This window comes from Periplaneta americana, chromosome 2 (assembly GCF_040183065.1).
Source record: "Periplaneta americana isolate PAMFEO1 chromosome 2, P.americana_PAMFEO1_priV1, whole genome shotgun sequence".
NCBI lineage: Eukaryota > Metazoa > Arthropoda > Insecta > Blattodea > Blattidae > Periplaneta > Periplaneta americana.
Window position 1 is genome coordinate 184038004 of NC_091118.1, and position 25614 is coordinate 184063617.

The 25614-nt window shown below is 37.1% G+C and overlaps 1 protein-coding gene across 1 annotated transcript in view; it reads left to right on the forward strand.

The window, feature by feature from the left end:
- LOC138695215 (uncharacterized) overlaps positions 1–25614 on the forward strand; it is a 101038-nt gene that overhangs the window by 22356 nt on the left and 53068 nt on the right. Inside the window, exons 5-9 of the mRNA XM_069819675.1 lie at positions 6641–6826; positions 11039–11108; positions 14110–14312; positions 18664–18773; positions 20001–20069. Of these exons, the coding sequence (XP_069675776.1) occupies positions 6641–6826; positions 11039–11108; positions 14110–14312; positions 18664–18773; positions 20001–20069 (638 nt within the window). The remainder of the gene's footprint in view (positions 1–6640; positions 6827–11038; positions 11109–14109; positions 14313–18663; positions 18774–20000; positions 20070–25614) is intronic.

The following is a 25614-nucleotide window of genomic DNA, read 5'->3' on the forward strand; positions in this document are numbered from 1 at the left end:
AGATAACCAGCGATTAGTAGAGCAAGTAAAGCAAAATGGCGGCCAGAACCACAGGTGATTATTTCTAAGACGATTATTATTGTGTAGTACTTGAATTACTTCGATAGAGCGTGAGCGTGAAGGTTCTTTAGTGGAAAGAGAGAATTCTTAGGAGGAATTAGGTGACAGAAAATTTCAGGAGGGATTTCGTTTATCAAAATCTAAAAATGGATCATTTGAAATAACACAGTAACAGTCATATTTCTCCTACGGATCGGCTGCTTATATTACGATTCTATGTAACTGTTATTTTCTGTATTTTAAGAGAGAATACTCGAATACCGGTATCTCTTTCTCTATGTCACTGGCTGAACAAAGAGAGGTTATGGATGGATCTTAGGATAATGCACAATTCCCTGGTGTAAATGGAGTCCAAGATCGTACACACATTCCTACCAATCTTCTGCATCCTTTTCCTTTATGGATATTCCATCTTTTTTATATAATATATTTAAATCTAGTAATTAAGTCTATCGATACTTCAACCTAACATTGGGATATAATCATTTTTGGATTCAATTTTCCATTTTGTACGATTTTAACCTAACAATACTGAAAAACAAAGAAATGGAACTCACAAATATAACAGCGCCCAAAGGCAAACAAATGCAACGCGAAAATGTAGGATACGTTCATTTCGATGTAGAACATAGTGAGCGCAGTCGCTTTTAGACGTTGACTATTATCTTTGCAGCGGTATGGATGCTTTCCTTTAGTCATTTTGTAGAAACAATGTACCGTCATAGACTTTACTCTGGTTAAATGAGGTGTCAGTTAGCCATGTTTTAGTAATCGGTGATTATGAATGGTGCACATAAATTACATTTTAACCACGGCTACTGTTTAACCGTCGTTTCGTAATCTATGATTACTGCGTTTTTAATCAGTGTTGATGCACTTCGCCATAAGGATCCGAAAGCTGTGGTTAAGCTGCTGGTGCGCGAGTTTGGGACCAGTGACGTTAAACCGTCAATCGCAGACATCCGGATGTTAAATCAATTGAGAGATGAGTTAAAGGACGAACAGGAGGTCGTGGTAGCGTACACGTCGCTCCTTATTGACGAGAAACCAAATTTGGACGTGGAAGATGGGCAGCAAGTTTATGGTGACATCGAAGATGAACAAATGACGGGACGCCAATAAGACGACCAGAAAGAGGAGGACGCTGAAGAGACGGAAACATCTTTGCAACCCAGCACGTCTTCTTACGATCCCTTTCCTAAAAGAACCAGACGACGATTACAAGCAGAAAGCGATCGACTATATGAACGATAGTCAGCGGAAAGAGACGATCCTTCACTTCTGTAAAAAAATCTATTCCCTCTCATCACACAGGAGATGCTTTACGATTACGATGCAAAAGTGAAGAAGGAGAAGAAGAAGAAGAAGAAGAAAAAGAAGAAGAAGAAGAAGAAACCTGGAATGACCGACATTAATGACATGGTTCTGCAGCATTTCAAGCAAATGTCAAGTACGAATCTGCCGACTCGAGTGGCGCAAGCAGTAGAGGCACGCAATGACTCTACGGCTTGGTCCGAAGGGTTGTGGGTTCGAGTCCCGCCTCGGTCATGGGTGTTGTGTTTGTGTTAGTTTAGTAAACAGACATCAGAAAAACTGAAACCTGAAAGAACAGAAATCTTTCGGAAAATGACCTCTGGCCGGATATAGAAAAAAAACGCTATCATTCATAATAGAGCTATCAGCCTTTAAGGCCTACAGGTGAAGGATCAAATTGATAGTGATAACCGTCTTAACTTCAGAGCTTGACTCGTGGGTACGGACGTTCAAGCACCGCAATCATATCGTTTCTCATTCTGTAACGCATAAAGTGAGCAGGAACTTCCCATCAAATGCGGCAGAGGTGAAGCAGAATTCGGACAATTTTGTGACGAAGGTGAAGCAGTTGTTCATCGATCATGGCTTCACTCCTCGCCAGATCCTCAACACTGATCAAAGTCGATTTGAAATAGAACTTCACTCCGGGTGAACTCTACGTTTCAAATGAAGAAAGAAGATTAATGCCACAGTGGGATCAGAGGCTGCTACGACACACTCCTACATGATTATGCCAGTCATTTCCATGGACGGACAGATCTTCTCCCTAATGTATCTTGTGTCAGCCGAATGACAGAAAAAGTTCCCTAAATATAAACCTGCTGTCCCATATAACATCAAATCATATGCTTCTGGTTCATCGAATATGCCGAAGGCAGATATGATGGATGTGCTTTCGCAAGTATTTTCGCCCAGCATTTCTTCATTGCATGAAGATCGATGTCCATGATGTTTCAATTCAAATGTGCAACAGCTTTAATATCTCGTTTGCAATGCAGTAACTTCGAAAACAACTTCATTTTAACCTTTAAGTTTGTACATTGAGTCCCTTCCCACAGACTGTCATTTTAAATTTACAGACCCATAACTTTTGTTCCTACGGACCTCAGGCAGAAAAAATTCACATGATATCTTACTTTTGCCTCCTCTTTCCAAAAATATACGGCATTACCGCCTTTTCAATTCACCAAGATAGAAGGTTCCCTTGTAAGTAATTTTTATGTAGTGTCGGACATCCAGTGCTGTAGATAGGTCGATGTTAACACGCAATCGGAAAAAAAGCAACTTTATTGGCATTAAAAAAATATATGTGTAAAAAAATCCCAACCTCTTTATGCTGGATGTCCGATAAAAGATTTTTATTACAGTTTTTCAAAACTCACCTATCTGAATTAATGTGAAGTCTGCGCCTTGTGAATTGCACAGAGTTTCTCTATATGTGGCCTTATGGTTGACAGGCCAACACGTAAATCATCTTCAAGATGCAGCAGTTGTTCCTTTGTTTACATTTCACTATTTTTATGGTAGAAAATGCTGATTCACACAAGTGTGATGTGTTCTAAATATATATTTAGCTTATTCGGCACCATCAACTGATTTGACAAAACATTTTCGCATATGAGACACTCGGGATTATGTTTATATTCATTTCCTCGCCACGTAAAACTATATTGTATGTATGTATGTATGTATGTATGTATGTATGTATTTATTCACACTGCAATGGGTATATACCCGGTGGCAGTGGTAACTAATTACACTCAATAATGACAATAATAAACTTATTAATTAAAAATACAATTAATAATAATACTAATAATTAATATTAATAATAATAACAACAATAATAATAATAATAATAATAATAATAATAACAACAACAGAGAATATACTAAATTAAATGAAACGATCACTTAAAATAACATTTGAAATATTCTAATTTGTATCTTAAAACTAAGATCGAACTAAAACCCACGAGTATATGTTCATGTCTGCACAAGTACCTTTCAACATTACACTCATTTCGCTGTCAACTCACTCACTGCACTGGAACTACGACACATTTCACTGATTCTATCCTGATTTCACTAACACTTCAAAAACATTTCACTGTTCAAATTCTTTGCACTGCCACTATAAACTATAAAGCTTCACTGACAGGAACACGTTTCACTTACACAGCACACTTCACTGACACGACATACTTCTTCACTGATACAACACACTTCACTGACACAACATAATTCTTCACTGATACAACACTTCAATAACAACATATCATTTACACCCTTTAACTACTGTGTATAATTACCGTCTATTAGTAAGGTCCTTAAACCTATTTTTAAATACATTTTTGGTTGTTGGTAAAGCCTTTAGTAAGTCTGCAGGTAAAGCATTCCAGTCCCTGATAGTACGATTGAGAAAAGAAAACTTTCCAGTGTCCGTCCTCTGCCTTCTTTCCTTCAATTTAAATGAGTGGTCGTTCCTTGAAGAGTAATTTGGCGGCTGCAACCTATTTTTTATTCATCACTATATTTAAGAAACGCGGTGTGTTTTTGTGAACCCTGAAGGGAATTTTCGCTCACATTATTTGAATTAGAACTGCTGTCACCTAACCCAGAACTTGATTCAGATTGTCTTTTTCGAATTAAAAATTTGTCCATGATAAATTCTAAATAAAGCACTGTTGATAAAATAGTCTTAGTCGCGCTCACACGTATACTGAAACTGACCAATATGTTCTGACGATTCTAAACTCTACTAAGTGGGAAGAGTAAACGAATTACTAACATTGTGTCAGGTGTTGAATTATCGCCAGGCAGAAAAAATAAACTGAGCATTGTTTCATTGGTAAAGCCTGTCTCAAAATAAAATCGGTATGGCATAGTTGCGCCCCGCGGTCAATTGGGAGGCCTAGGCATGGCATAATTGCGTCCCGAAGAAGTCAGGTAGCAGATGGGACATGGCATAGTTGCGCCCCGAAGAAATCAGGTAGCAGATGGGACATGGCATAGTTGCGCCCCGAAGAAATCAGGTAGCAGAATGGACATGGCATAGTTGCGCCCCGAAGAAATCAGGTAGCAGATGGGACATGGCATAGTTGCGCCCCGAAGAAATCAAGTAGCAGAATGGACATGGCATAGTTGCGCCCCGAAGAAATAAGGTAGCAGATGAAACATGGCATAGTTGCGCCCCGAAGAAATCAGGTAGCAGAATGGACATGGCATAGTTGCGCCCCGAAGAAATCAGGTAGCAGATGGGACATGGCATAGTTGCGCCCCGAAGAAATCAGGTAGCAGATGGGACATGGCATAGTTGCGCCCCGAAGAAATCAGGTAGCAGAATGGACATGGCATAGTTGCGCCCCGAAGAAATCAGGTAGCAGAATGGACATGGCATAGTTGCGCCCCGAAGAAATCAGGTAGCAGATGGGACATGGCATAGTTGCACCCCGAAGAAATCAGGTAGCAGGATGGACATGGCATAGTTGCGCCCCGATGACCATAGTACACGCGAAAGTGATTGTCATAAAATAAATAAATTACTTTAAAATATTAGAGTGATAGCTGCATTGAAATTAGGTAGGCCTAGCGTATGATCAATTTTGCTATTTAAAATAACACTTTTTTTATTGATTACACACAATAAATGAACTGGATTTTTTGTTTCTACATCGATATCTTAACCCTACGGTACAGGGTTGCGAAAATTGAAACTTATAACCATTATCAATTATTAACTCTTCACCCTTTTCACTAAAATTAACATTCATTTTAAATTAACCTCACTATACGCCACAGGCGGTGTGAAAATCACTAATAAAATGTCAAGACTGCTAAGGCCCCATATTCCAACGCCTCACTCATTTGAATATGTCAGGTAATAAAGTACTGCCAAATTCCTGGTGTTCATTTTTACGGTAGGCTATTGATAATCACTGCATAAACAGTAGAAAAACAGTTAATAAAGTACTGCCAACTTCATGGTGTTCATTTTAACGGTATCGATAATGAATATAAATCGAATAAGAAATCAATAAGGTTGGTTGATTACGAGGCTCGAGTTTCCGTAGTGTCTTTTTCTCTACCTATTTCATCGGGGCGCAACTATGCCATGACCTTTTCTCTACCTGAAGGGAACGGGGCGCAACTATGCCATGCCTTTTTCTCTACCTGATGGGAACGGGGCGCAACTATGCCCACAAAACAGGGACACTTTTTTATATGCTGCATTTTATCTGACCGTGTGGCGCAACTATGCCCTGCCCAATAAAATTATCATATCAAAGATCGTTGTAACTAAAACATGTGTTGTAAAGAGACTTTCTGGATGGCATAAAATGTATTTTTCAATTCCAAAATTTCGCGACACACTCATGGGCTGCGCGACACAACGGTTGGGAACCACTGATATCATATCATAGCATTCACTGAGTCCTATTGTCACACTGAAAAGAAAGGCAAAATTCAAAGTCTACGAAGTCACCTGGTAGGTGACCAGGTTCATTCAGTGGGCAATCATTGATCCCAGCAAGGGACGTCGTCTTCCAGGATGATAATGATCCCATTCATACACCTGGAATTGTCCACATTGGTTTGATGAGCACGAGAACGAAATTACACATCTTTCTAGCCTGCACAATCACTTCATTTGAATATTATCGAGTCATTGTGGTCTCTATTAGATCTCAGAGTACGGGCCCGTTAACTTCCAAGAAATCTCAAGGAATTGGTTTGACGAATGGTATAGAATCCCACTGACTGCCATCCAGGATTTGTATGCATTTCTTCCCAGGAGGATTGAGGCTATTATCAACGCCAAAGGCGGTCCTACACAATATTAGCTGGGTGTTCATATTATTTTATTTAACCTCTGTAATACGATGGCTAGTTCACGAAATTGGTGGCTATATGATTGAGGGTCTGGCTGATAGTATATTTATAAGGCAGTTATGTCAGAGGAAGAACAATTGTTTGTATGCATCTGAAGTCTGATTAGTGGAATATGTAGCTAATCGGCGATGTATGCATTGGAGGGGAAGAGGATCTGGCCAACCAACCCCATTATCTCCTGATCTAGTTGCCTCATGAGTGATGCCTTATTGGTGTTACTTACGAGGTTGAAACCTGTCTTCGGACAGTTGACTAAACAACAACATATGCATAAATCACATTCTTTCACAAACATTTAATTAACATAGCCGCTTTTGCCTTCGTATTCTTCATGAATAATAACAATTTCATTACAATTCTTATGCTTTCTTCAGGGCAACACTGGCACTCACACAGGAAGTTTCTCACTCCAGCATTTCACTTCAAGATCCTCGAGCAATTTGTCGGAGTGTTCAACAACAATGGAAAAATTTTACTGGAGAATCTGTCCAAGCATGTCAACGGTCCTGAATTCGAGATTACTCAATATATTGAACTGTGCACGCTGGATAATATTGCCGGTAGGTATATGACATAGTTTAAATTCAGTTTTAGGATGAATGCAAAAGTAGCGCACATTGACGTAGTTACATGTAACTAATAGTTTATAATCTTCTGAATTGTTTTTAAATAGAGCCTTCGACAAAAGTTAAGGGGGGAGATGGGTGAAATTTTGATTATTTTCATTCAAAAATAGCATTTCGGTTTCTTGTGAAAAATGAATCACCATTCTCTTATTTACATGTTGAGAAACTTCAAGTGCTCTGGGGCGCTCGAAAGCACAAAAATTACGCAATATGTAAATGGCTGCACTCCTAAACTTCAATTCCAATCAACGTTACAAGCTGTTTTCTGACTTTCTTTTCAGCACATTTCGTCAGGTTCTAAGTGTAAAGCCTCTTATAATTTTGATACTAAGAACATAAAATCCTCACTGCGTGTTCTGTGTACTGTGGTTAACAAAACAGCGCAAGAGATTTGTGATTGAATGACTACTTTTTAAAATAAAAATGAAACATTTATAGTGGGAATGAAAAAATTTTTAGTTTTACATAGGTATTGCCTATACAAATTTGTTCATCTTTTTGCAGTAAAGATACAAGAAAACTAATATCGGATGTTTTTCTAAATATGCCACCGGTCTTTTAAAAAAATTCAGACATTTTACTGAAAAAATGAGCGACACATTTCATTTTTAAATATTCAAATTAAAACATATATTTGTTAATAACTCAGAAACTGATTGACTCACAGAAATGAAATTTCACTACACCATTATCTATCACACTGTATTGTATTGTATTGTATTGTATTTATTAACATTTCATGGTATTCATACATCGCTTTACAGCGAGACTATGGAACAAGTCAAAAAACTTAATATTATTATAAAGTCTTAATTTTTAATCACAGTCTAGATGAAATCTATACAGACGAGATTTACAATATAGTCTACTAGTACAACACATAGTTTTAGTATAAATTTCATGAAGCGTTATTGAATGTCATGAATTCACCTACAGAATAGAAGGCGTGAGAAATTAGGTACTTCTTTAATTTGGCCCTAAATAATCTTATGTTTTGAGTTTCATTTTTTATATCCATAGGGAGGCTATTAAAAATGTTTACTGCCACGTAACGCACTCCTTTTTGATAGCATGATAGACTTGCCGATGGAGTATGAAAGTCATTTTTTGACGGTGTATTTATGCTATGAACTGATGAATTTGTTACAAAGTCTTCACGATTACATACGAGGAAGATTATTAAAGAAAAAATATACTGACAAGCTATGGGCATTATTTGTAGTTTTTTTAAAATAGTCCTACACGATTCCATAGATTTGGAACCTACTATTATTCTAATTACCCTTTTTTGTAATAGGAATATACTGTTACTATCTGTGGAATTTCCCCAGAATATTATTCCAAAACTCATTACCGACTGGAAGTAGCCACAAATATTTTCCTAAAAACCTTATTCTCAAATATCCTTCACCTCTGTTTCTCTTTCAAAGTGAGGGTCCAAGTTTCACAATCATACAGAACAATCGGTAATAACTGGTTTATAAATTCTAACTTGCAGCTTTTTCCAGAGCAAACTGGATGACAAAAGCTTCTCAACCGAATAATAACACGCATTTCCCATATTTATTTTGCGTTTAATCTCCTCCCGAGTGGTATTTATATTTGTTACTGTTGCTCCAAGATATTTGAATTTTTCCACCCCTTTAAGGGTATATGTACGTGAACGACCACAAATATTATTAGAAAATACAGCCCCTAAATTTCTAAAATTTTATAAGAAAATGAACTCACAATTGCATAAAAATTACAAGGTACCAGAACAAGACTTATTAGAACTTAAATATCTGATAAAAGTATAAACAAAGGTCACTAATAATGTATTTTTCAAACCAGTTTTATCAAAGTATGAAAAAAAAAAAAACAACAACAAAAATTCTGCAGTTACATCATTTGGTAACCACAACATTGTTATGGTCTCTCTGACATCTTTAATATTTTTCCTGCATGTAATAAATACTTACTTCTGAAAAGTAGACTACTCTCAGACATTTAGAGTTGTTTATTTTAATAAAATTAATTTTTTATTATATATATGTATATATATATATATATATTAAAATTTACATAATATTTTGTCACCTAATTTTTCTATTTTCAAAGAAATGGGCATTATTGTAGTCTACCTTTTGCATAAATGCATGTTAAATCAGTGTACAAAATTTCGTAATTCTACGATCTCTAATGGTTGTGAAGTTATGAAATAATATGTGTGAAAATGTTCAAATTTTGGAAAATTTAACTTAAAGTAAAAAGTGAATTCTAAAAAATATAATTTTAACCTTTTTACACTTTTATCAGTTACTTAAGTTCTAATAAGTCTTGTTGTGGTACCTTGTAATTTTTGTCCAATTGCGAGTTCATTTGCTTATAGAATTTTAGAAATTTAAAGCCTGCATTTTCTGATAATATTTGTGGTCGTTCACGTACATATACCCTTAAAGGATAAGTTTCCGAAATTATATTTCTATTTCATAAAATGTTCTGGTCACGAGATATAATCATATACCTAATGGCATATTCTAGAATCTAGAGCAAAGTTAAAAAGTAAAGGTGATAGTGCATCTCCTTTCTTTAGCCTACAGTGAATTTGAACTGTGGGTTCGGGTACAAATGGCTCAGCAGTTTGTATTTGAATTTCGTCCCGATCATTTCTATTTGGCCTATGTATATTTATTAGTTGCCCAAAATAGTTTTTCTATCTGTTCAGTCTTTCATTGAAATAACAATTTAATAAAAATAAAAATAATGATATGTACTAGGAATTGCCACTGTATAGACATCCAGTATTTGTTGTAGAAGATTTAACTGCTGAACACACACGCGCAAGCGCACGCACATGCACAGACGCACACACACACACACACACACACACACACACACACAGGGACATCATTTTATTTTTACTAACATTTCTAATATTAACCTGGCTTTACCTTCGGATTAACGGTTGAGAACCGGAAACACCGTTTGCTATCCCCTTCCACGACTGGACTTCGATGACACTGGCGTAAAATGCAAACAAATCACTTTACTAGGTATAGAAGGGAAGGAAAGTAGTTCATCCATTTACGTAAATTAGGAAATATCGCGATTTTGAGTTTGATAATTTTCATTAGGTTTTTGTTTAATCAAAATACTGTACTGTATTAACAATAAATGCTTTTACTCAAGAACTGAGCTATCCATTTGGATGTATTCATTATGCAGGTTATATTATACTGTCTACAGCACATTAGAGTACAATACAGAGAATTAAGTTAAATTGAAAAATAAATCATAATATGGATATTTAAACACATTTCTGAAAATGGTGGCCGTTCATTTTGATACACGCTTCAGTTCTTTTGTGCATATTATCGCACTATACACTATTGTATCTAATTCCAATTACCAGTTTCGTCCTTCGTACGAGTAACTCACGTTGAAATAATTCTATACCTACTGTATAAAAGAGTACCTTACATACCGTAAATTGAGTCTTCACTTCTGCACGATCGGAAAAGATAAAATTACTCAGACATGCTATCTACTGTCCGTCCAAGTGGCTTTGTCGCAGGGTCGTAGAAAGGGAGGAAATCACGTGACAGTTAATTACTTCAAGAGGCTATTTTATTTAAGTTACTTTAAACAGTTGTATTATATTACGTAGACGTCCAATTCTTAACAGAAATTAATGTTTTCCGAAAATAACTAAGCCCAGTTACTAGCCTTTACAGAGGGAGGAGCAGAAGCGGGTGGGGGAAACCGGCAAACGGACGACAGTACCTGTGCCAAAATATGATTCAATATTGAAAGCTCTTTCGTCATTGGAAAACGCGAACATATCTCTGGAAGGTACTATACTCACTAACTCAGTACTGTTTACTCTGACTGCATACGCGGCTTTGGTTCTGTGTGGAGGACGATTGGAAGTTTTCTAGTAGAAGGGGTGGGAATGAAGTATATTAAAAAGCTGAGGTACAGTAAAAATTGAAGTAAAAATAAAATAATGTCCCTGTATATATATATATATATATATATATATATATATATATATATACTCGTATTGAAAACACATCCAACAGCATTAAACTATGACTCTTCTGTGAGACTAAGGAACACAGAAAGTTGTCTGTAAATATTTAACAGATTTTTGTCATATTTCAGAAACAGCTATGGGTGTAACACTGAATTGTCAGCAAGGAGGAAGTATGGAGTATGTTCACGCCATCCGCAGGTGAGATACCAAGGGCCTATAGCAGCATTCATATAAAAGCTGAGATTCTCTATCTTTATCTCGGTACTATTTCTGAGCAAGTGTTCACATTGCCATATAAAGTAACCTCATGTAGACGAAATTCGACCTGACGTTTTTATTTCCTAAACCACTAGGTTTGCATTAAATTTTCGTACCTACGTAATTCATATTGATATTTTATAAACCCTAAAACTTAATAGAAGGAGAACTCTGCAGAAGATATATTCCGATCAAAATATTTTCTGTTCTAGGTTCGTATTTTTGTACTTTATCAAGTTGGTATACAGGCGACGCAAACTTACTGTACTTATATTTCTTTTATGCAGTGACCAAAATAATTTTCTGTAAAGTTCATTCGCTATGTTCACATTAGAATACCTATATTTATTATCATAACGTAGTCTCGAAAGTAAGCGAGAGGTTATTCCGTTTCGTTTTCAACTAGCCCAAAACCTCTTAAGAAATATTTCTGATCTTCTACTTGTTTATTGATAATCGCATATTGTTTAGAATTCTTGTTTTATCAATCCGGTAAGCAAACTTATTTTGACAAGGACTTGCATCTCGCAAAGATGAAGACTTTGCACCTATGAGATAATAATTTGAGCTGGATAGACTCCTAGCTACGTGACAGCCTATAGTGTGTTTCACTTGATATAATCAGTTTACCTCATGGTGACGTATGGAGCCGGAAGTACCACAGAGCTTTCTGTTAGGATCACTACTTTTCTATATCTGCATTAATTACATATCAAAGAACTTACAGTATTGCCGATATCACTTCTATGCCGACGACTTTGCACATATTTCAGACCTAGTACACTCAATGAATCAACTGATAAGTTGAATTTTCACTTAGGCACAGTTTTCATTCGGGCGGCCAAATTCGGACATATGTACATTCAATCGAAATGGAACTCAAGCTATTTATTAGGTATAAACGCCTGGTTAACTTTCTTAAAAACAGCAATCCGCCAGCTGTTGTAAAAATACCAAAACTGAGCGTCTGCAGGAAAAAAGTAACGGGGTACGTATTACAGAAAATCCCTATGACTGCGCGTGTAATGTCTGTATAGGAATTATTGTAATGGAATTGGGATAAATAAATGTAATTTACTCTAAGATTTAAGTGTATGTAATGAACGGAATGAAATAAGCCATGAATAACAGTCAGTAATTGTAATGCATTAAAACAGATAGGAGAGTAAAGAGCTATTTCTGAGCCATAGACAATAACAATTAGCTGCTATAATATATATAAGCACATGAAAATATCACATAAATTATATTTTATCCATCCGTATGTGAGTAATACGAAGCTAGTATTAACTTTCTATAGTGACGCATATACGCGTCTGTATCGCGTCCATGTCAAAGTACAACTGAATAACCATATTTTTTTTAATATATTGCAAACCCCATGAAGTATATTACAATAAACACTTCCAAGGATGTTAAGTGTATATGCGGATCCCCTTCTGTATAGGAAATAGGAATGGACTCGTCATAGTGTCATTTTATCGGATATGACGTAACTACTGCAATGGAAACCGAAGTCCAATTTACGTTCCACAAAATTACTTCATTTTTTCTCTTCGTGTAGGTGGAATATAGACATTACACGTCAGAATAGACATTGTGAACACTAAAAAGCCTCTTTATTTAGAACTGAATTTCAATGTATGTATGTATGTATGTATGTATGCATGCATGCATGTATTTTTTATTTTATTGGGTTATTTTACGACGCTGTATCAACATCTAGGTTATTTAGCGTCTGAATGATATGAAGGTGATAATGCCGGTGAAATGAGTCCGGGGTCCAACACCTAAAGTTACTCAGCATTTGCTCGTATTGGGTTGAGGGAAAACCCCGGAAAAAACCTCAACCAGGTAACTTGCCCCGACCGGGATTCGAACCCGGGGCACCTGGTTTCGCAGCCAGACGCGCTGACCGTTACTCCACAGGTGTGGACTGTATGCATATATGTATGTATGTATGTATGTAGTAAGTTATTTCACGACGCTTTATCAACATCTTAGGTTATTTAGCGTCTGAATGAGATGAAGGTGATAATGCCGGTGAAATGAGTCCGGGGTCCAGCACTGAAAGTTACCCAGCATTTGCTTATATTGGGTTGAGGGAAAACCCTGGGAAAAACCTCAACCAGGTAACTTTCCCCGACCGGGAATCGAACCCGGGCCATCTGGTTTCGCGACCAGACGCGCTAACAGTTACTCCACAGGTGTGGACTGTATGTATGTATGTATGTATGTATGTATGTATGTATGTATGTATGTATGTATGTATGTATGTATGTATGTATGTATCTATCTAATGCCTACCCACTTCACTTTACATGATTCGGATTCCGCATATTGCGGATAGATGACAGGACTGTGGCCCATTTCCTAGTTGTACACCACTTCGGCGGGCCACACTGTAGATGTGTATCTATGGAGAGTTATGTTGTGTACTAGGGTGAATGTATGTGTAAGTGTAGTGTATGGAATGAGTTATGATGATGATAATAATGATGATGATGATGATGATGATGATGAAGATGAGGAAGAGAGAAGGGGAAACCCGATGCCGGCACGTAGCTTACTCCTGACGAATAACACCAAGGGAGCCACCAGGCTTAACGTCCCCGTCCAACGGACGATTCACAATCAAAGTAAGATATGTCTTCTGTTCATATGCACTGCAGAGAGATGTGAGATTTAACCCAGGCATATTGGAGCACAATCTAATAATCAGAAATTGTGCATTGCCATCTCTCCTAGTCCCGGAGTAGAAATTTTACATGTAGAATGTATAAAAGTTTAAATATGTAGGATATGCAAAGGAAAAAATAAGACTTGGTCTAACATTCTCTTTCAATTATTACACAGAGTATTGTTGTTTTTCTTCGGTATACGTCATGAAATGTTAAGATTCTTTATGTTTGTAGTATCAACATTGTTGTTTTGTCTTCAGTATGGCTTATCTGGTATATGATCGACTAGCAAAGCCGTGGCTTTATCCTGACTTTATATTCTCGCTGTCACCTCAGCGGAGACAACAGGAAAGAAATCTCTCTGTACTACATGGCCTTACCAAATCTATCATCAAAATTAAGAAGGAAGAAATACAGAATTCCAAGTTGAAAAATTACGAAGGCAATGCTGACAGCCAGTTTGGTAAGTACGCGTAGTTAACCGATTGCCATATAGTATTTCCAATTATTATTAGTATAAATCAGGTCTGCAGAACCCGTAAGTAGGGAAAATATGACGTCAGCCTCACTCCACTTCTATTAGGAATGATTGACTTCCGCAGAGAGTTGTTTACATTCTCTGCCCGTGCAAAGGTCCATCAGTGGCGGCATGTAATTTTCAAAAAGGATTGCAATAAATTCATTGTATTTATAATGCGTTATCTTGTTTCAAGGTTTACAATTATGCTAGGTTTCCTGTCGGTAGTTTCTTTGAGATTTCTTTCCACTTAACCTGCTTTAGTTTTTCGAAAACTTTCCTCCTATCATCACCAACGGAAACATAAATTTAAAGCATTTAAGTAATGGACCTCGAAATCACTATTAATTTCAATTCAAAATGAACACAACGAGTGACGTCCTTAATTTTACAGTATATAAATAAATAATCAATATATGTACAGTTCGTAATAATGAACTTACCCGAAAGTTTGTGCATTCCATAATTCTTAATATGGGCTTTGTTGAAATGTGGTTTAATATTGAAATAACGAGTAGAAATAAATTGGATGGGAAACAGTAAACAAGCAATTCTTTCGTCTTGAACAAAAAAATAATCATATTCCCATTTCCTTTGGAAGTAGTATTTCTTCACGGGTTTAGAGTTTGCCATGTTCCAGTTCCCTTTAAACTTCAGTACGCGTATTGTGTATTGATTGATTGATTGATTGATAGATTTATTTATTCATTTTTATTTATAGATTTATTTATTTGGCTGGAGTGCGTTACAATGTTGAATGACAGCACTGACATCCCGTCATATAGCTATCATTCACTTATCAACGTACAATTTATTTATCGTCCTATTACTAGTAAAACCAATTAAGACCAGTAATGTAAGTTATGTAAAAACAGGAATTTAAACTTTATTAATGCACGAAAAATTATAATAAATTCTTCAAATAAAGTAATTGGTTTGTTGCCTGCATGCAACATTTCGGACTTATTTAATTTTAGTAGAATACAGAGCAAGGAAAAACAAGTCGGGGATTACACTTAACTTATTTTACACAAAAAGTGGACTTAATCGACTTTACTAGTAATAGGATGGTATATACATTCTTACATTATATATGCACACATACATTTTAAAATTTATTTTACATGTCTTTTAACTTATTTCCCTCATTCATTTTTCTCTTACTTTCTGAAGGTATGTTCCTAAGGATTTTATTATCTGTTCATTTGTAATTCTTCATAGCGTATTGTATACCTGCCGCCGCGAGAATAATTGTTGATGCTGCCGAGCGTAACTATAACGTCATAACCGCACTGGTAGAAAAGGTGGGTGGGGTAAGAAGGAGTAATAAGGCAGTGGCTTTGAGGAGCTACAGTTCTGCAGGTCTGGTATAAATACTGAAGAAAACAACATATAATCTATTGATTTCATTGGAATACAACAAAAGTTGTGACAAGCAGCCAAACTAAGAACAACATAATTCATCCCACTGCCTAGTTGCATTCCCACATGAATCTCAATAAGCATCAAGAATAAATGTTCACAGACATAAACTGTTACAAAAACAAAACACGTTAATTGAATCCAGAAACAATTTATTTTAAAATTTTACATTACATCAGCTCTCCCAAATTTGTTAAATGGCTCTGAAACATAAAGCCGTCTGCAAAAAATAGTAGCTTGTAAAATAACATAATTTTTGCTCGACCATACTGTAATACGCTCATTTCATATTGTGACAGCCGCGTGAGATACGATCTCACGACCAGCAGAAGGAAGAGCTAAGTCGGCCGTGTTTTGGGCGGGTTGCGCGCGCATCTGCTTCCTGGGGGCATGTGCTACGCACGGTGAAGGAAGGGAGCAGCAGCGTGCGAGATTTTTCGAGAATGCCATCCTGACATCCGTTATCTTCTAGGCATCTGTCGACCGACCGCGAACTCTCCAGAAACTATAGTTCGGTTATAAAAGAGAAGACGCAAGTGAACGTCAGTGAGTCAGTCAGTAAGGCAGTGTTGTTAAGGTCAGTGGAGAACAAGCCAGAGAACCTTGTGTAGCAGTGAAGCCAGCTTCAAGACCAGAGCGCGACTTGAGTTGTGTCCGTAACTGTGGAGCCTGAAGCCCGGAGTTCGAGTGCAGAGGACCGCAGTTGGGGGACATGAGTTCGAAGTGCAGCGGGTCGTCTCTGAAGGTCTGGGTTTCGAGATTCTGTGAACGCGAGTGACTGAGCTAGAAGAACGAGCCAAGACAAACGAGCTGTGAACTGAGAACTGACAGTTCTGTGTTGTGAATAGTGCTTTGTGAATATTAGTTAAGATTAACAGTTCATTGTTGTTCGTAACAGTCCAAGTAAATTGTCATTGTCGTTTGTGGAGTGCAATAACAAACGCTGTGTTGCTGTGCGGAGAGCAAATCCCATTGTTGACGGGAGTGAAATTAAACTGTAGAAAGTGAAGAGTTATTGTTGAGATAATAAAATTGCATTGTTCTTCAGTATAAAATTTACAGCATGATGTAACTGCGCCTTAATTACACGCATTAAAGTTCTGCTATTCATTATGGTATTCCAACTATCGATTTCCAACTAACCATATGCGATATTTATTAATATCCTATTCACAACAACGTACAAGCCTTGAAAGGTGCAATCAAAAATGGCAGGCACAAACTACACAATCAACAACATGTAGTCTATTTAAAATAAGATAAATTCTGTTCATGCTAATTTTAATATTCTAATAAATTTAGTTCATTTCCTATGCTTAAATGTGTGTTGCTTTGAGGTTAAAATCGTCAAACTAAAGCCCTACAAAAAAAATCACTAATGCGGTGTACACGCAAAACAGCTCCGTACCTGTCATCTGTTGCACTACTCGAAAATACGCTGAAAAGACACTCATGTTTCGTGATTGCCATCTGTAGCAATAGTCGAAGTCACGCTGAAAATACACTCATGGTCACCATTTCATTATCAGCAGAGTAACAAGGTATGATATTTCTAAAAACTCAAAACTTGGACATTTAATTATGGTCCAACAAAAACCATCGTATGCATCTTGCCTTAATGGTAATGAAGACGCTCGCTTACGCTCGTTTCATAAATACACTCGCGTCTTAATTACTAACATTACAGGTTTGTTGCATAATAATACCGGTTATAAGATGCAAATTACCGTACTACGATGAGAATGCTCCTTGACAGAAAGTTAACGTAGGTACAAATATTATTAGCAGAGGTGGGACTTACATGCAAAAAGCATATTGCATTTAACTAATTTATGACATGAAAATATGGTTTTCTTCGATTAACATGACAATAGTAATTATTTAACACTTATTTATTAGTGCATATCAATGCGTATTTTAAGATTTATTTACAATGAATGCATACTTCCTATTTCAGTGTAAAAACAGAACATTCTGATGTATATTTCCTTTAGTAATACAAAAAATGGCATATATTCAGCTATTCTTCGAATCAAAATAAATCATTAAATTACTGCTAAATTTTTCAGCAACTCCTTGGAAATTTTGTGGCCAAATGGTATGCACTATACAGTATGATCGGGCTCTCTTTTCGTCAATGACGTGCTCCCTATATTGTAAAAGCGAGAACTGGAAACCTTTATTCAGAACTTATTCTTCTACAAATATCATCATAATGAAACCTAACACAACTTAAAAGTTTTGGTACGAACTTCTTACCTCTGGTATAAAAATAAATTACGGGTTATTTAACGACGCTCGCACCTGCAGAGATTATATCAGCGTCGCCGGTGTGCCGGAATTTTGTCGCGCAGGACTTCTTTTACATGCCGGTAAATCTACTGACACGAACCTGTCGCATTTAAACACACTTAAATACCATCGACCTAGGCCGGGATCGAACCCGCAACCTCGAGTATAGAAGGCCAGCTCTATACCGACTACGCTACCGAGGCCGACACTTAGGTACCTCTGGTTATGACTTATTAAACTAAAGTAATGATTTATTTCAACGCGGGCAACCTTCTTGTTCACCGGGCTCCACACCAACAAGAAACACACAAAGAAGGAAAAGAAGTAGAGCCTCTATGACACAGCAAGGACCCGGAAACACCAGCCTTTACATATTATACACCTCATAAACAACTAGAGGTAGAATATGGCAAATGCAACCTGTGAAATTATTGATTATGGATTAATTAAGCGTAGATCTTTCAAGATGCAGCGCTAGGGCTGTTAGGTTCAAAACTCTTACGGTATAATATCAGTGGCTAGGCGACCCATGCCGGTGATAAGCCTATTATCTGTTAATAAATATCCTTCTAATTTATTCAAGGCATTAAGAAGCGTCAGGCATTCCTTGACCTGATGCTTCGTCCCTCTGAAGAAGGCGTCAGACTGACGGATGAAGAAATAAGGGAAGAGGTGGACACATTCATGTTCGAGGTGAGAATCTCGACAGTACACATATGATTATTTTTGTTCCGTGTTGTCTACAGTACATCAGTTACTCATAGATTTCAAAAAAGCACATGAATCTGTTAAGAGAGAAATTTTATATAATATACCTATTGAATTTGGTATTCCCAAGAAACTAGTTCGATTAATTAAAATCTGTCTTAGTGAAACTTATAGCAGAGTCCGTATAGGCCAGTTTCTATCTGATGCTTTTCCAATTCACTGCGGGCTAAAGCAAGGAGATGCACTTTCACCTTTAATTTTTAACTTCGCTCTAGAATATGCCATTAGGAAAGTTCAGGATAACAGACAGGGTTTGGAATTCAACGGGTTACATCAACTTCTTATCTATGCAGTTGACGTGAATATGTTAGGAGAAAATCCACAAACGGTTAGGCAAAACACGGAAATTTTTCTTGAAGCAAGTAAAGCGATAGGTTTTGGAAGTAAATCCCGAAAAGACAAAATATATGATTATGTCTCGTGACCAGAATATTGTATGAAATGAAAACATAAAAATTGGAGGTTTATCTTTCGAACAGGTGAAAAAATTCAAATATCTTGGAGCAACAGTAACAAATATAAATGCCGCTCGGGAGGAAATTAAACGCAGAATAAATATGGGAAATGCGTGTTGTTATTCGGTTGAGAAGCTTTTATCATCTAGTCTGCTGTCAAAAAATCTGAAAGTTAGAATTTATAAAACAGTTATATTACCGGTTGTTCTGTATGGTTGTGAAACTTGAACACTCTCTTTGAGAGAGGAACAGAGATGAAGGGTATTTGAGTATAAGGTTCTTAGGAAAATATTTGGGGCTAAGAGGGATGAAGTTACAGGAGAATGGAGAAAGTTAAACAACGCAGAACTGCACGCATTGTATTATTCACCTGACATAATTAAGAACATTAAATCCAGACGTTTGAGATGGGCAGGTCATGTAGCTCGTATGGGCGAATCCAGAAATGCATATAGAGTGTTAGTCGGGAGACCGGAGGGAAAAAGACCTTTGGGGAGGCCGAGACGTAAATGGGAGGATAATATTAAAATGGATTTGAGGGAGGTGGGATATGATGATAGAGACTGGATTAATCTTGCACAGGATAGGGACCGATGGCGCGCTTATGTGAGGGCGGCAATGAACCTACGGGTTCCTTAAAAGCCATTTGTAAGTAAGTATGTTGTCTATATTAAACTGATTAATTTTTCTTCTTCAGGGCCATGACACAACCTCAGCAGCTATCTCCTTCACACTCTGGTGTCTGTCAAAGCACCCAGATATACAGGTGAGAGAAAGCAACTAAATAGTCGAGAAATTGTTTTTTGAAACACTGATCAGATAACTCTGAATTTCAGCTGTAAAATTGATTATCTACATTATCAACGTGTAGGCCTACAGTAAAAATACGAATTTTTCGAATATCGGTACTTTTTTTTTAAGTTGCTAAAGCTTTGTTAAAAATAAGGTTTATGTAAACACCTTATTTACCCGTATATTATATCCTCTTTTTCCTCTTTTTAATGCAAAGATATGTGGGGTCTTATATGCGCATATGTAAAAACACAGTAAGGAAATGAAGTGTTTTTAAAGTTAGGTAATAGTAGGCCTAAATATAGACATTAGTTTAAAATGCCAATACATTTTCCCTGGGAAGTCAATCATAGTCAATTTCAATGACACAGAATAACTCATTCGCTTGTTGCTCAGTTTCATATTCACCTGACACATTTCTTTCTCTGAATGACCAACTTCGGAAGAACGGTATGTGCGAAAACCGACACCATTAGGAAAAGAAGAAAGGGAATTTGTCTCTGTCTGTGCTGTGAAAGAACTAACGGGATACAGAATAAGGTAGTTAATTTGAGGATAACAGACAAAGGGAAATCCTCTTTGTCAGCACAAGACAATTGGAGAAGAACCGGGACAACGGGACACAGGATGGTTCCAGAAGTGGCTTTAGCCTTGCAATGTTTCCATGAACATTTATGATTGATAATATACACTACTGTGGAAAAGTTTTAGGCAGGAATCCAGAACTCAGAGCTTTATGTGGTATATATGCCGGTGGGGTCTAATATACTGATACAATATATTTCTTTACACTTTGCTCTTAAAGAAGATGAGGTGTCTTGTATGCGAGGGAGTCTAATAAGCGAGTAAATACGGTCTTAAAATGTGTCATTCACAAGAATCTGGGTTCATATATGTAAAAATGACACATATACAGGATGTTTAAAAAGTGTCGTATATTTTTACAGGAGGTAGTAGCAGCGGCTGGTGGTCAAAATAATGATTGTGCTACAATCTCTATATCGGCCTACAGTACACACTCATATGTATTTTCCTTAATTTGAGACTCGCCTAGTGACGAAATGTGAAGTGCATACGACGTTACTTCCTACTACAGAACTTGGCAATTACACTGGTGTTAAACCCCTTCATCTTGGACATCACAGTCTTTTCTATTGACAGTATTGCAAGAGCAGTGAGGTGATCTTGGGACATAGTGTTCCTTAAAAACATTTCTATGCGTTTCAAGCAAGAAAAACATCTTTATGGCTCAGCAGTGGTCATTGATGTTGTAACCAAAACATTTAACAACTTCGTTACTTGACAGAATGGATCCTGTGAATTGTTGGAGGCTATGTATTGTAACAATTGAACAGCTCCATCTATATTCCAGAAGTCGGATCTTCCGTATAGAACTCAAAGTTGTGTCTTTAACACTTTTTGTTCAGTACAGTATAGCTGTTGACAGGAACATCAAGTTCGCACTCAGGAAACGATAAGTAGTTATATGAATTATACGGTCACATACCTCCTTGGCTTCAATTTTCTGGGATTGCATTTTCCATCGCTTTCTGACCGATTCAGAAGGAACCTCAAAAAACAGGTAGATGGCACCAGCAGTCGGACACTTGAATTACCAAATACATTGTACATAGTTTCGACACAGTCTAGTATATACAATCGCGAAGCTCAATACGTAGTAAATATGCAAACATTAGATAGTTGCTCAACACTAGGATCGCTAATATCGCCCCAATTACAGGCAATGCAATATAGAACCGTCACAGTCTATTGTTTCTAGCAGCCTCAAAACTCAAGCTTCGTGACTGTATATAGTAGACTGTGGTTTCGAGTTCTTCCACAAACAAGCATTCTTTCGTTACACTTTACTTTTGCAATCTCCAAGCTGTGCCGTGTTGAAGCTGACTACAGCACTTCCCCGCGTAAAAATAGCCAATCAGAGCAGTGATTTCAGCTTCGCACATGCGCATTAATTGTCTACATTCTCATGTAGAGTTTTGAGTAGCACAACTTAACCCCTGAGGCACCAAAGAGCGAAGAGCGAAGACTTAACACTCTATAACACGTCATGAACATAACCATGGGAAATTGTCAAAGACAGATCAAATACTATGGTATTGCAAATACATTATTTGAGCAAAAATTACCATTGTGCTGTAGCACTGTAGGACATAAGGACGGGCCGCCCCTGGGTAGTAGCATTGGTCTAAACTAGAAAAAAGTTCTTACAAACATGTGTCCGGAAACAAATATATGTTGAGATATGGGCCATAGTGCATTGTGATCTACGTTACCCAACTTTTTGTTATGTAGACACTACAGAGGATGCTCTATGTGGTTACCACGCATTGTTACACATGCTTAAGCCCTTCTCAGTGAATCAAGAACTCTTGTGACCACATCTGACTGTTGTCGGATTTACTCACATACATTGGATACATGTCCAGTTACGTTTGTATGTTGTCGATGGGTCTTTGTCCCATAGTCAGAAATCCAAAAGGACTTAGGTCAGGTGATCGGAGAGGCAATGCTACTGGACCTCCTCGACTAATACATCGCCCATTAAACCGGGTGAGGTATTGTCGCATGAGGCATAGAAAATAGGGTGGTACCCGTCGTGCATAAACAGAAAGATAACCTACACCACTGAATACTGCACGTACTCACTAATACAAGTAAAATGATAGACTCCGTAGTATTCTGGACTTTCTTTAACTACTACATTCTCTGTTTACTTCTGTTGAGGGATGTTATCCACTCTCAAAACATGCACCATTGTTTTGTGATTTTAAGCGAATGACGATCATAGGCCACAATACAGAATGGCCCATATCTCAACAGATATTTGCTTCCGGACACATGATTATAGGAACTTTTTTTAGTTTCGGCCTATGCTACCCTCCTGTAAAAATATGCGACACTTTTTCAAACACCCTGTATAGTCGTAATTTTGTTTGAAATCATTAAAAGAGACTGTGTATTACATTCATGAGAAATTTCTATTAAAATGTCCGCATTACTTCAATAAGATCATATAGATTCTATGGCATTAAAGAGGAAATACTTTCTTTTCGATAACTCTACACACCAATAGCGTTGTCACCTTCTTCTCGAGACTTCGCAATATTATTAAGTTGTCTCGAAATTTTTCTCCAACTGTATCTTTCATGTTCCGAATGTTCACAAACTATTGCATTTCGTACGAAACCATCTAAGGATTTTTTTAATTTGAATTGAATTTAACAGAGGGGGGGAGGGACTATGACCCAGCACAGCGACCTGTTAAGATCTATTGCGCTGACCCTCTGGTGACGCATTCCCAAACCCACACCGGCTGACCACACTAAGGTTCTCTGTGTGCCCAGATTTCGAGCAGACAACCCCACTCGTCCCTAGGCCAGCACCCTCCATGCGTCGCCAGCCGGCGTTCGGGGAATGCTACGAAATGATAACGAAATGGAGAAATGGTAACGGAATGCTGTAAATGCCTACTTTGGGGAAAAACGGGAGAACTCCGGGAGGAATGTTGAAACTGTCTTAAAAATATATAATAGCTTAATACGAAGTAAATTAGAGTACGCATCTACTGGGTGTTCAGTTCAAATTGTATCATGGCTCGCTGAATGCCGTCATGTGGCTAGCCGATGAGCCTAGAGAATCCAATCTTCCTACACTTCCGCAGAGGCGTATGAGCGAGAGATGTTGCCTAGCAAGTACGGCGTTCATTCTGAAGAGTACGTACCGATACGTACGGTAACGCCAGTAGTGGCAGGAATGTGTACTGTTTGGAAACACGTACTATCGGGATATGGGGAGAGGATTAAGACGATTACTTACGTAATTTCGACGGTCAACATGGACACGGAGCATTTGATTGGAATGTTGCCGTACGCAACAGATGATAACAAATATCCTCCATATGACTTGCATGCGCAAAACACAGTTCGAAAGAGGTTATGAGGTTATGGTAGCACACAGACCGTACAGACCGCCATCTGTTGCTGCGACGTTCAAGTTATACCGTACACGTTCTCAAGTTCAGATTGAACGCCTTGAATAATAGGCAACTTCTCTGACATATAAGGTGAAACTCGCTTCAAATCGGTGACTCAACAACAGTGACGTCATGACACACTTTGAAATGAACACCCAGTATAGTTTGGAACCTCACTATCACTCGCACTCGGTCATTCTAGAGAGAGTACAGAATAAAATCCTAAAACTGCTATATATATTCCAATCTTATGAATCCATGCTGTTTGAATTTAATGTACCATCTCTCAGTAGTCGCAGGATAAGAGCACAACAAATGAATTTGTTCAAAACCATAAATGGCTTAATACACAACCTTGATCTTCTACAGCTAATTAGTTTCAATATTGGTAAATCAAATTTGAGAAAGCGATCTCTCTTTTATTTACAGACAACAAAAACACTATCTCATAAAATGTCTGTACTTTTATTAATGCTTCGAAATTACAATCATCTATCAAATAAACAGGATTTAGATTTTTCGTTATCGTACAATATGTACAAGAAAAAGTTATGTAAAGCATTACTTGAAACACATGTTCTGTGTTGGTGAGTTTTTTGAATAAATTAATTGAGCCTATTGGGCCTGCTGTGTAGTGCTGTATACTGAATTTATTAACATGGTGTTGTATTTGCTCTGCAATTTGTCAATTATAGCTACGCCTACATTTTGCATTTTTGGCTGTGATGTCTGTACTTGGCTCTTTTTGATTTGTTTTTATTTGGTGTTTTTCATTTATATCTGTATCTGTATTTTTTATTTAGGTGATATCTATTTTTTTAAAATTTGTAATTACACTTGTATCTGTTTTACCTCTTTTTTCGTGTTGTATGCAATATGTTTTTTTTATCTGTACCGTCTATTGTAATTGGGGCTTTTCACTGTTATGGACATAAATACATAAATAAATAAATAAATAAATAAATAAATAAATAAATAAATAAATAAATAAATAAATAAAAACCCTAACTGCGGCCTTGTCCACCACAAGTGTCACTATGGATTTTTTTCAATGAAAAAATCCCAGATCTAACCGGGAATCGAACCCGAGCCATCTGCGTGAAAGTCTGAAGGTCTGACCATTCAGCCCCCGCAGAGGGTTATCTAAGAATTTACACCGTGTTCTAGGCATTTTGGTTTAACAGAAATTAATTATTGGCCTCTTCAAATTCTGTAAAAAAAATCCTGAATTAATTCAAAGTACACTTAACCTCCTGAGTTCGGAGACATTTGTTGTTTTATTTTTTGAAGTTCAATATAATTCTACACTTCAAGAAAAAGGTCACTGTCATGAGGAAAAATGCTGAAAAAATTCTGCAGGTTACAGTTAGGGCACAAATGTAGGTATATTATACTATACTTCGGGTCTCTGCACATACATCTTATATCATAATCTTGTATGAAGTACGGTATAGTATACTATACTCTGAGGACTCAGGAGATTAAATAATTTACAGTTGTCAATAAAACTTCCTTGGAACGTGAA